Source organism: Pelodiscus sinensis, chromosome 3, assembly GCF_049634645.1.
Source record: "Pelodiscus sinensis isolate JC-2024 chromosome 3, ASM4963464v1, whole genome shotgun sequence".
Taxonomy (NCBI): Eukaryota; Metazoa; Chordata; order Testudines; family Trionychidae; genus Pelodiscus; species Pelodiscus sinensis.
The window spans coordinates 51,454,768-51,467,609 of NC_134713.1; the positions used below are offsets into that span (position 1 = coordinate 51,454,768).

General features: G+C 41.5%; 1 protein-coding gene across 11 annotated transcripts in view; it reads left to right on the forward strand.

Moving 5' to 3' along the window:
* COL19A1 (collagen type XIX alpha 1 chain) overlaps positions 1-12,842 on the forward strand; it is a 372,523-nt gene that overhangs the window by 85,709 nt on the left and 273,972 nt on the right. For all 11 annotated transcript variants that reach the window (XM_006127229.4, XM_014575574.3, XM_014575570.3 and 8 more), the window contains exon 10: positions 12,174-12,227. In XM_006127229.4, coding sequence (XP_006127291.2) covers positions 12,174-12,227 — 54 coding nt within the window. The remainder of the gene's footprint in view (positions 1-12,173; positions 12,228-12,842) is intronic.

A 12,842-nucleotide genomic window follows, 5' to 3' on the forward strand; every position in this document is an offset into this window, starting at 1 on the left:
TTTAACTGCTCTCAAAGCTTTTCAAACAAGTAATGTAAGTATTCTGCAAGTACAAAAAGCCAGAAGTCATAGGGTATTTGCCTGAAGATTACTGCATTTTGATATAATTTTTTAATATTAGTTTTCATCTTTCTGCTGAACTAAGAACTTTACCTTGCTTCCTGTTTTGGAAACAGCTTCCACATCTTTAACATAGTGTGTGGCTATTCGAAGTCTTGCTTAGGTATGCATTGATTACAGTGTATTTTAGATCAGGTGATATAAACAGCCAAGTATATCATAGCTAAAATAATATCCCTGGTAGCAGCTTGAACAATAATGTATTTTAAAAAACTTAAAAAACAGCAATGGTCTTGTAGCACCTGAGAGACTAACCTCAAAAATATATAGATAAACCCTGCATCTTTTTAGAAGAAGTGGGTTGTGCCCACAAAAACTCATGATGCTATTTATATGTATTTCTTGGTTAGTCTCTAAGGTGCTACTGGATCATTGTTGTTTTTTAAAGTTTGTTTAGTTACAGACTAACATGGCTACTCCTCTGAGACTAAATGATGTATTTAGTGAACATGCAGCCCATTTTCCTGTCTTTATTGGAATATTACTGAGTTAGTGGAAAATATTCCTTGTTGGTTATTTACTTATTCTTTTGAAGTGAATATAGAGCTCATGAAAGGTGCTAGGCAGACATCTCTGGAGAATTAAGTATTTTATTATAGCAATAAGCTGCTCCAAGATGTACATTCATAGGCTATTGGAGAATTCCCTCAGTATAGCTGAGTGCCTTCAGACATCAAAGAGCCTATTGATGCACATCCTGGAATGGTTTATGGCTATTATATTATGGTTCATTAATTTACATTTTAATTAAAAGAAAAGAAGTGTCTTTCCACTAGGAAAAAGACACTGAAGCAGAATAAGAGAAATTACTAGAAATAACGAACTCATGGAGGACAGGAATAGTAGTTTAAAATTGCCCTTCTATCTCCTTCTGTCCTTCGTGCTTTTCCTCCTCCTCTTCTTCCCTTTCTCTCTTACTAAATCCCCAATTCAATAAACAGAATTGGCAGCCTTAAATCACCTCCCAATTTAGGCACCTCAGTCCCTCTTAAGCTAAAAAGTAATTTGGCAATGTTTAAGTTATATTTTTAGGACATGAAATGGTATAAGACTCCCAATTAAGTTTCTTAGGAATTTAGGACATTGGCAACAGGAGGCAAACACAGGAGATCAGAGGTGGGAAAGGCATGTTAAAAGCTTTGCTGCTTCTGAGGCCAAAACTCGTAACATGATAAATGGTGTGGTTGAGAAATAGAGCAGAACAAAGAAAAAACATCTTCTATACTTTCTATTTTACTCATAGTGGTGAGAAACAGTCTCTTCTCTCCTTTGAGGAAGAAGGCTCAGCTGTTCATCATTAAAAGTTGGTGCATCATGAAAAAGATTTAACCAGCCATTAGAACTTGGCTGGGGAAAATTGGAATTCTCAGCCATTATGCTCTGGTGTGCTCATCTAATCATACACAGAGTGTGCATAGCTCAGGCAATAGAGTCTTTTCAAGCTTCTCTATATTACTCTGCCAGTGCCCTCTCTTTTCATCTAGGAAAGAGCAGTGGGGGTGGAGAGGGATGGGACACTCCTTAAAGGAGAATGACGTTAATTCTTCTTTGAATGCTTTCTCATGTCCATTCCATTCTAGGTGTGTGTGCTTGCCACATGCACGGGTGCCAGCAGTTTTTCTCTAAGTGGTATTAATAGGGAACTGGCTCTAGCACCCCCTCTGGAGTAGCATGTATATGCCATGATATAAGGGGTGCTGCTGGCTCCCCCACGAGTGATGGTGCTGGAACTACTCATTACCTCCGCAAGCATAGTATAACTCAGTGGTTTCCTTCTGTGTAGTCTGAAAATAATTAAGTGTTTCTTTTATATTTTAGTGTTAGTAATAATTATTCTAGATAGTCCCCTTATGGGACTTTTGCCCAGGGCTGGGCTATCACCTGTTTCCTGGGATTTAAGTTTTGTGACTGCTATGTAGAGCCAATGTCAATCGGCAACCCACATCAAAGCTTCTTGAAGTGTTTGGGTGAAGCCTACATCAGTGACAAGTATCACATCTGCAAGAATGTCAAGCCAGGAATGAAAAAAAGAGCATGACATAAGATTGAGAACACTCCTTATGGAGTCATCCCTCGCACCTGTCTCTGAGCCACCAAAGTCAGATTCAAGCATGAAGTATGGAGGCATCGGTGTGAAGTGTGCCTCTGGCACTGATTTCCTGATACCAGTTCCAGCCACTGGAAGCTGGAAAAATGTTCAAGAAGCACTGAGGATGGAGCGTGTTCTCTAGCTTCACATGGGGTGAGGGAAAAGGCAGCAGAGGAGCACAGACCCTCAAGGGGTAGAAGGTCTCCACAGCCCTGCCACGCCAGGCATTGCTGGCCAGATTCTCTAGTCTGCCAATGGACTCACTGTCCACTCTGTATAGTAACAAGAGATTCTGAGCTGCTGAAAACCCCATCCACATTGGAAGCCATTGTAGGTGGCCAAAGACATTGTCTTTGCCAGTGCCATGAAACCTTGCCTCAGCAGGTTTTTCTTCAAGGGGAAGCCATCACTGGGGCCTGCACCATGGTCCACATCAATGCAGCACTGAGGTGGTTGACGTCAAAGTGTTGATCCATGGGGATGCATGTCTACCTGCTCACACTGACTGGAGTCCCTGTCATCATTCCTGGGACTCTCAGTGCTGGTCCCCTGTAGGATGGTGACACTCACCCAAGGCCTGGCATGTGATTGAGGTACACCAGTTCTCAGAGCAGTGCTGGTCTCTAGACAGGAGAAATTGCTCTCTGGGACATAGGTCTGCAGTGGAGCCACAACGTGGCAGATCCCTAGCACAGAATGAGAGATTGTTGGGCCCATGGTGTACTCTGGCTTCAACTAGGCATCATTCCTTGCCATCATGATCCTGGTTGCTGGACTTCCAGTATTGCTCAAGGAGCTTTAGTGTCAATCAACAGATATCCATCACTGATCCACCGAGTTCCCTCTTTTGCCTCTGAAAAGCTGTCATTGAGATTTTGAGACTAAGTACTGGGGAGGATATCAGGAAGACTCAGAAGTCTTGTTGGCATCACAGTGGTCTCCTCACCTTCTTTAGACAAAGGGGAAGAGGTATAGGGGACACTTGAGTCAACTGCTTTCAGCCAAGCATGGAGAATACTGCCAGCTGCTTGGCCCCAGGGTCAGGGTCATGCTCATCAGACAGCAGATAAGCAATTGCCTCCCTCCCTCCCCTAGCATTGGATGTGGGTTCTGAGTCCAGTGCCCAAGAGCCTCCTACCAGCATAGAAACTTACCCAGACATGGAAGTGATGCCCAATCTTTACCTGAGCTCCACCTATTGTCCACACCAGAGGCTGTGTCAGGGTCATCCCAGTCACTGCCTCAGGATGATATTGATGCTGAGGCATATGAGGAGCTGTAAAAGACAGTTGTAATAAGGTGGAGGACTTGGTGGAACCCTCTGATGGTCTGTTCAATATCCTGGCCACTTAAGCCCCATCCAGGGTGGCACTTCCTGATCATGAGGGGGTGACAAAGCTGGTGAAAGCCCTCTGGCAAACCCCTTCTTCCTCCTGCTCCTCTCCAAGCAGGTGGAGAGAAAGAACTATGTCTCTGCTAAGGGGGTTTAAATATCTGCGCATACACCCAAATCTGGTTTGATTTCCAAAGATGAAGGTTACAAGAGGCTGGACTTGTTTGGGAGGAAGGTTTATTCATCTGCCAGACTCCAGCTCAGGGTGGCCAACCATCAGGCCCTTTTATTCCTGGTATTTTTCACATTCCTAAGACTCTGTCTCATTCTGAACCTACAAAATCTCAACAAATATCTCAAGAAGTTGAAGTGCCACATGTTCTTCCTGGCTTCTACCCTGCCTTCTATTGATGCAGAAGAGTGCTATGCCACCGTCCATTTGAAGGACACTTATTTTCATATAGTGATATACCACAGACAATACTTTTTCTGCATTTCAGAGTGAGGACTACTCACTACCAGTTTGCAGTGCTTCCCTTTGAGAGAGCAATAGCCCCAACGGTGCTCAACAAATCCTTAGCTCAGACATCAGGGTATCCAGATCTCCCCATATCTTGATGACTGGCTTGTCAAGGGTTACTTCAGGTCCCAAGTCCAGTGCAGTGTAGGAATATCTATGTGCATTGGGCCAAATTATATCCATCCATTCACCCATTCACTACATTTCCATATAACTTACTAATAAAACCATTGTCTAGTATGTGTGAGATAGGCAATTGGTGCTTCTCTTTGCACAATAGATTCATTTGTTGAAACTGATTGGAGATACTGTTTTCAGATTTAAGGACTAATATATCATGAATCCAATCTTATATTGTCATGTAAATACATTTTATTGGACTTCAATCCTGAACTTTCAAATATATGTTTTTAATAGCATGTGTAGCAAAACTGCTGTGAAAACTCGGTGGGTCCTGCACTTCTGATTCTGGTGGATTTTGCTTGCCTCAGAGGCTCATAGCAGCCCACAATTTTAGGCACCATGCCCAAGGCTTTAGATTGCTGTTTGTTGAGCTCTTTTCATCATTGGAGAGCATATAGTAAAATGGAGAATAAACTCCACAACTATTTTCCTTGAGTGAAAATGGGGAGTTGAATGTTTGAGGGGGAGGGGGGAACCTGGGCCCACCCTCTATTCTGGGTTCCAGCCCAGGGCCTTGTAATAGTAGATGCCTATGTGAATCCCCAACACCTGCTATAAGACAGCTGCAAGACCCCTGGGCTAATTCCCAATACCTTCCCCAGCACCTTCCTTCTTTCCGGTTCATTCTTCTAGTGTTCAGTTGTTTTCTCCTTTCCTCCTACTCCAAGTGGCACCCTCCTTCATCCTCTCAGCTACATGCATGCCCCAATTGTAAGCAAAGCTTCTTTTTTAGCCAGTCTGAACTGGTTTTCTTAATTACCCGCAGGTCTCCTAATTAGCCTAGGCTGGCCTGACTCTTCAGGCTTGGTCAATTAGCCCCAGATGTTCCACTGTCCCTGATTGCCTCTGCTGGTTCTAAATCATCCCCTCCCTTTTACTCTGGGAACAAAGATCTTTTTAGTCAAAGGCTTATATATCTCCCTTCACTACTTTTTTATAGCCTTCTATATTGACCCTGTCATACATGTCTTCAGGATTGAGATATGAATTGAATTAAATGTGTCATCTTGAAGACAAGTTACACTTGTCATTCTTTTTAACACGTTTTGTTTTAGATCAGTTTTTCAGTGTATGATCCTACAATTGTAATTCATGATAAAAGAAACAAGAAACCATCTTTAGTGTTCAATACTAGTATGTACTTTCTAATTTTACAATAGGTACCCCACATAATGGGTGCATGGCATAAAAATTAAACAGCCAATTGTCTTTAAGGCATTCTGAAGAGTTAATGTAATGAGATGTTAAAAAATAGTGCTGCAGGTAGTATCAGATGTGCAAAATTCAGACCTGGATATGGTTTGCATTAAGGAAAGGAATATGTTGCTTTCAACTAGGGATGTGAATAGTTAACCAGTGGGGGCTGGAGAAGCCCCCTATCTTCTGTGGGTAGGTAACTGCTACAGTTCTGCAGGGTCCACCATGGGTGGGGAGATGCTCCAGCTCAGCCAGACTCCAGACAAAATTACTGAGGTCACCTCACTCCAGGAGACGGGATCCTGGTTATGGATTGGTAGAACCTGGATTTAGTCACTTAAGTCCCTGAGGGGGAGGTTATAGAATATACCCATTCTCCTCAGAGTAGTAGGATGAGGGCATGAGACATAAACCTGATCTGAGGCCTAGCTAACAATGGACAAAACATGGCAAACATAAAACAAAGCTAAGCTGTGAGCAAAAGCAGACCCCTGTTCACAAAAATTGGCAAGAACAACGCTGAGACTAATTGAGACTTATCATGAGTTGTAAATACACAGCTTGTTGAAAAAGACCATGGTACCACTCCCCATAAATACTAACTCAGGTTCAGTGAAAGGTCTAAGATAACAGCCTGATGGAAGTTTACTCCCCATAAATACCAATTTAAGTTCAAGAAAAGGTAGAGGTTGATACATGATGGATGCAGATGGTCTAATCAGATCATGAGGCACAAAATGATTGGTGGTAATCTGGCAACATCAGAAGGTGGCAACCTCACACATCAGCAGTGATGTGTTTGTACCTGTATATACGGTGGTGTCTTGGGAGGACAGTCTTTGAATGGCCTTGGGCGGAAATGGAAGAGTTCCATTGTTTTGAGCCATTTCATTGTTACAAATGTGTAGAGGTTCAGTAGAATCTATTGACAACTATTACTGTCCTTCGCTTACCAATAAACCTGGCCTGGCACCTTCGATCCTTATCTGATTTTTGGTCTTTGGGGACTCTCTTGGAGTCTGCTGTAAAGACTAAGTGCACAAGTCTACACGGTCCATATCATTGAGCACACACACAAGCAGCCTTCTGGTTATCATCATAGACGGAGTCAGAGACATGAGAGGACATCACAACAGTGAATCTTGGCTCCTGCTAACTAACAGCATTGCTGAATGGCTGCCTGAATAACTGTACTCAGCAGCTCCTATTGGCTGTTTTAGGCAGCTCTTCACCTAGCTTGCTGGCTTTTGTGAATCACATTCTTAAGTGCCTAGTTATAAGTCCATTTGAGGATCAGGACCATAATGGCCTAGGATTAGTGTATTCTTTTCCTGCTACTTGTGTAGGAATCAGATCGTGTCCTTGCCTCTCTCCAATAGCTTTTGTGTGTATTGAAGATAGGCTATTTGTAGAATCATAAATGGTTAGGGTACGAAGAGAACTCAGGAAATCACCTTGTCCAACCCCATGCACAAAGTAGGATGAACCCCAACTAAATCATGCCAACCAGGACTTTGTCAAGGCGGGTCCTAAAAACTGCTAAGGATGAAGATTCCACTACCTCCAATATGTCTAGGTTACTCTAGATCCTATTCCTATCCTCCAGTGTATCTCCCTCTTCCACCCAGCTTAGTGTCATTCACAAACTTGCTAAGAATGCAATCCATTTCATTATCCAAATCATTAATGAAGATGTTGAACAAAACTGGCTCCAGGATTAATCCCTGGTGCACTTTGCTTGATACCAGCTGCCAAGAAGACATCAAGCCATTTATCATGACCCATGGATCCCAGTGATCTAGTCAGATTTCTGTCCACCTTACAGTCCACTCATCCAAGCCAGATTTCTTTAATTCGCTGGCAAAGAATCATAGAATCATAGAATAATAGGACTGGAAGGGACCTCGAGAGGTCATCGAGTCCATCCCCCCGCCCTCAAGGCAGGATCAAGCTCCGTCTACACCATCCCTGACAGATGTCTATCTAACCTGTTCTTAAATATCTCCAGAGAGGGAGATTCCACCACCTCCCTTGGCAATTTATTCCAATATTTGACCACCCTGACAGTTAGGAATTTTTTCCTAATGTCCAATCTAAACCTCCCCTGCTGCACTTTAAGCCCATTACTCCTTGTCCTGTCCTCAGAAACCAAGAGGAACAAATTTTCTCCTTCCTCCTTGTGACACCCTTTTAGATATTTGAAAACCGCTATCATGTCCCCCCTTAATCTTCTTTTTTCCAAACTAAACAAGCCCAGTTCATGAAGCCTGGCTTCATAGGTCATGTTCTCTAAACCTTTAATCATTCTTGTCGCTCTTCTCTGTACCCTTTCCAATTTCTCCACATCTTTCTTGAAATGTGGCGCCCAGAACTGGACACAGTACTCCAGCTGAGGCCTAACTAGTGCAGAGTAGAGCGGCAGAATGACTTCACGAGTTTTGCTTACAACACACCTGTTGATACAACCTAGAATCATATTTGCTTTTTTTGCAACAGCATCACACTGTTGGCTCATATTCAACTTGTGGTCCACTATGACCCCTAGATCCCTTTCCGCCATGCTCCTTCCTAGACAGTCGCTTCCCATCTTGTATGTATGGAACTGATTGTTCCTTCCTAAGTGGAGCACTTTGCATTTCTCTTTATTAAACCTCATCCTGTTTACCTCTGACCATTTCTCTAACTTGCTAAGGTCATTTTGAATTATGTCCCTATCCTCCAAAGAAGTTGCAACCCCACCCAGTTTGGTATCATCTGCAAACTTAATAAGCGTACTCTCTATCCCAATATCTACATCATTGATGAAGATATTGAACAGTACGGGTCCCAAAACAGACCCTTGAGGAACTCCACTTGTTATCCCTTTCCAGCAGGATTTAGAACCATTAACAACAACTCTCTGACTACGGTTATCTAGCCAATTATGCACCCACCTTATCGTGGCCCTATCTAAGTTATATTTGCCTAGTTTATCAATAAGAATATCATGCGAGACCGTATCAAATGCCTTACTAAAGTCTAGGTATATGACATCCACCGCTTCTCCCTTATCCACAAGGCTCGTTATCTTATCAAAGAAAGCTATCAGATTAGTTTGGCATGACTTGTTCTTCACAAACCCATGCTGGCTATTCCCTATCACTTTATTACCTTCCAAGTGTTTGCATATGATTTCCTTAATTACCTGCTCCATTATCTTCCCTGGGACAGACGTTAAACTGACCGGTCTGTAGTTTCCTGGGTTGTTCTTATTCCCCTTTTTATAGATGGGCACAATATTTGCCCTTTTCCAGTCTTCTGGAATCTCCCCTGTCTGCCATGATTTTTCAAAGATCATAGCTAAAGGCTCAGATACCTCCTCTATCAGCTCCTTGAGTATCCTGGGAATACTGTGGGAGACCATATAAAAAGCCTGCTAAAATCAAATATAGCACATTCAGTGCTTTTCCCATATTCACAGAGCCAAATATATCATCATAGGAGACAATTAGATTGATCATGCATGAGTTGCCCTTGGTTGACTGTTCCTGATCACCTTACACTCCTCTAAGTGCTTCACAATGGATTCTATGAATGCCTCCTCCAATTTTCCAGAGACTGTGATGAGGCTGACTGGTCTGTCATCCCCTAGATTATTCTTCTCTTTTTTTAAAAAAAGATGGGCTCTACATTTGCCTTTTTCCAGTTGTCCAAGACCTCCACTGATCACTGTGAGTTTTCAAAGATAATGGCCAATGCTCTGCAATCACATCAGCCAACTCCCTCAACACCCTATGATGCATTGCATCCAGTCACATGTTTGTGTGTGTTTGTCTAGCTTTTCTAAATAGTGCTTACTCTGTTATTTCACTGCTGAGGGCTGCTCACCTCGTTCCTAATGGTTTCTTTAATAAGATAAAAAGTAGACGTTAAGGCAACCTGAAAATATGATATAGGAACAACTTCACAGTCCAATTAGCTATGGAATATAGCTGTTTTCAAGTCTTTAGGAGGAAACTCTGTGTACTGTTATGAAACAGTTGTGTAAATTTAACATAGTTGACTAGTTAGTAAGTTGCTCACACTTAGAGCTTTTCCACAAAAGTAACATATAGAACTGTGTGAATTTATAACACACAATATGTAAAAGCATTCTCTGAATATACAATGTTTCTGGTCTCTCTCAGCTGAAAGTGGCATAGGAAGCAAAGTATGATGTAACATTTATTATGTGGGTGATTAGACAAGGAAACAGGAGTAATTTCTGCTGTTCAGAAATGGTGCTGCTGTCTACTTGTCATTCACATAATGAAGATTTTATTCTTCTATTGGGATTGAACTAACTTGACATAACTATATTCAAGAAAATTTCAATATGAAGAAAATTTTGTAAAAAACCTAATCATTGCCTTAGTTCAGTGGATTTGAATTTTTGCATGGATACACACGTGTAACTCATTTTGCTTGATTTGCTGATCCCACTCGCACACCATTAAATAAGAGTTGCCAGCTGGATTGTGCAGGTGCAATAATATGTATGGTTTTCTGTGACTGGATGTTGTGTCAAGAGAGGACAAAGACAGAGACAAGGGTAAGGGATTATAGGTGACAGAGAAACATTAAATTATGTAACTTAAAGGATCTTTTAGTTCAGGTAGGAATCATCTGGTGAAATTGGCTTTTAGAAACATAACCAGAAAACATGACCTTCGGATTGTAGACTTTCTTTTCTTTTCCTAGTGTCTAATTCTGTAGCCATTTCCTCCCATTGAGAAATACTTATGTGAGGTAATGCCATTGAAATCAGTGGATTACTGTCATATGTACCATTAACTGAAAAGGGGCTGCAGCATTGAGCTGTTAATTGCTAGGAAGAAAGTTTTTTTTTTTAGATAAGAGTAGAAAAACTTTGATTTGTGATTATTAGAGTGTCTAATATTGTTTCAGTGTTTTTGTTATCTTCCTTTATTTTAATTTCAAAACTCCACAGATTCTCATACTTGACATTATTAATGAAAATTTAGATGTGTGATATTTTTTCACTTGTTTCTAAAAACAGTGGTCCAGTTTCCCATCTGTTATACAGTAAACTTCCGATAATCCGGCACCTTTAGGACCCAGGGGGTGCCGGATTATCAGATATGCTGGACTATCGGAAGGGGGGGCTATGAAGGGTCTTGGGTGGGGCGCATGCCACCCCAGACCTCTCATAGCCCCCCCCTTCCGATAGTCCGGCTCTGCCCCAGGTGTAATTCAGCCGCTGCTGGTCAGTTTCAGCAGCGGCTGCATCAGGGACAGCTGGGGTGCTGCCGGGTTGGTCCCCGCAGCACCCCAGGTGCTCTGCCCCCGGCTTCCCCGATTCAGCCGCTGGTCAATTTTAGCAGTTCCGGGTTCCTGATGGTGCCGGACCATCAGGAGTGCCGGACCATCAGATGCCGGACCAATGGAGTTTTACTGTACATTGCAATAGCATCACTGAAGTCAGTGAGGTTATGCCAATTTACAGCAGCTGCAGATTTGTCCTATACAGCTTTTAGCAACCCCTTCGCCCCCCCCCCCCGATTTTATACTTGTTTTTACGTATTAGGAATAGATTTACCCTAAAATGACTTGTTAGCATGAGGTGTGGATATTCCAGTTTAGTGAGAACTTTTGTCCCTGATCATTAGCATCTTAAAAATAAAGAAATACTAACTGCACATATGAGCTGTTAGCTGTAGAAATATTAGCTGCATGTAACTATATGTAGATACTGAACTAACTTCTGCAGTGAATGGGGATTTTGTTTTAAGACAGTAGGATTTTGGCCCCTATATTTTTAAAACATCCTATAATATGACAAAATTGATTGAAACACACTTTTTTCTCCGATGTATCCTAGTGAGTGGAGTACTAGATACTCATATTTGTGTGTATATATATAATCTTGCCATAGAAAGACAAATCTTGCCTTCACACATCTGCAGTGTAGAAGAACACAAATCCCACCTTTTTCGTTATCATGCAAGCCACCAGAAGTGGCCACCAAGAGGCATACCTTTAATACGATAGTGAGTAGTCCCACTAATATCAATGAGACTGATTAGGTTGGTCAAATTAAGCATGTGTATAAGTCAGAGATGCGGAACCTCAGGCACAGGGGCTGGATGCGGTCCCTGGTTTGACTGAATCTGGCCCCTGAGGCTTATGGTCCCCTAGCCTTGGGAAGCCCACAGTGGCACTCCAGCCTCCTGTGGCCCCACTGCAGGGCTGGAGCACCCAAAATCTACTAATATGGCTCTCTTCAGGCTGTAGTGTGCAATGGGAATATGGGGAGTGCCTTTCTCCTTCTCAAGTCAGTGGCCACGTGAGTGAGGGAGTGGCTTTTTTCCCCCTTCTCACTTGTGTGTGTGGCCCCCAACTGATTTTTCCATAGGTTAGCAGCCCCCAAGCCAAAAAAGGTTCCCCACCCTTGGTATAAGTGCATACTGGGTTGTGGCTTTAATTTTAAATGGCTTTTCTTTTCTCTTTTTCATTAACTGAGGCATTTTAATGTTATGCCAGCAGGTTTTTTCACCAAAGTTTACATAGCTCATATTTTCACTAATCAAATGTTCTCACAATGAGAACACCATTTTATGATATCTTTTTAAATTGTGAAAGAAAACACAACTATATACATGGAAATAATAATCTATTAATAACATGTTGCCTTGGTGGCAAGCCACTTTTAAAAATGTTCAAAATCTTTAAATATGCAATTTATTTTTTAGGGTGAAGAGGGAGTTAAAGGAGAAGATGGTGCTTCCGGGCTTCCTGGAGAAAAGGTATGTTTGTACACATAATTGCATAGAAGATATTAAAACAACGTATCAGTGAAATAAGTTAGTTACCACATTTCAGCAATTATTTTTAAATTATTAACTGGGAATATTTGATAAAACCTGGGAGGCTTTCTACTCTCAACATATAAATGTACTCTCATTCTGGCATCTTTAAAATGAATATCAGCAGTTAAAAATATCATATTTAAATATGTTCGACTCTCCGAAGTAGTGGTGGCGTCTGTTGAGTATGGTTATGTAGAATAATTGTATTGGTTAAATTGGTCTAATTCAGTTTTGAGGTGGCACAATATTATGAATGGAATTGATCGTCAGGTTCAAATGAGGTTAATTTCAATTACTAATTTAAAAGATTATTTATGCATTTTAATAGGACAGTAAGAATTAAGAATATACTAAGGAAGTGCTATAATATAAATAAATCTCAGTGACTTTTTCCATAGTAACATGAATGTGAAATGGAATAAACATTTTATACTATTAATATTAGACTGAGAAGTGTAGGTATGTCTACACTGGGAAGGTTTAGCAACAAAAATATGATTGACATGCCAAAGTTACCAAAAGTGAAAACCAGTCAAACTAATTTTTCTGCTT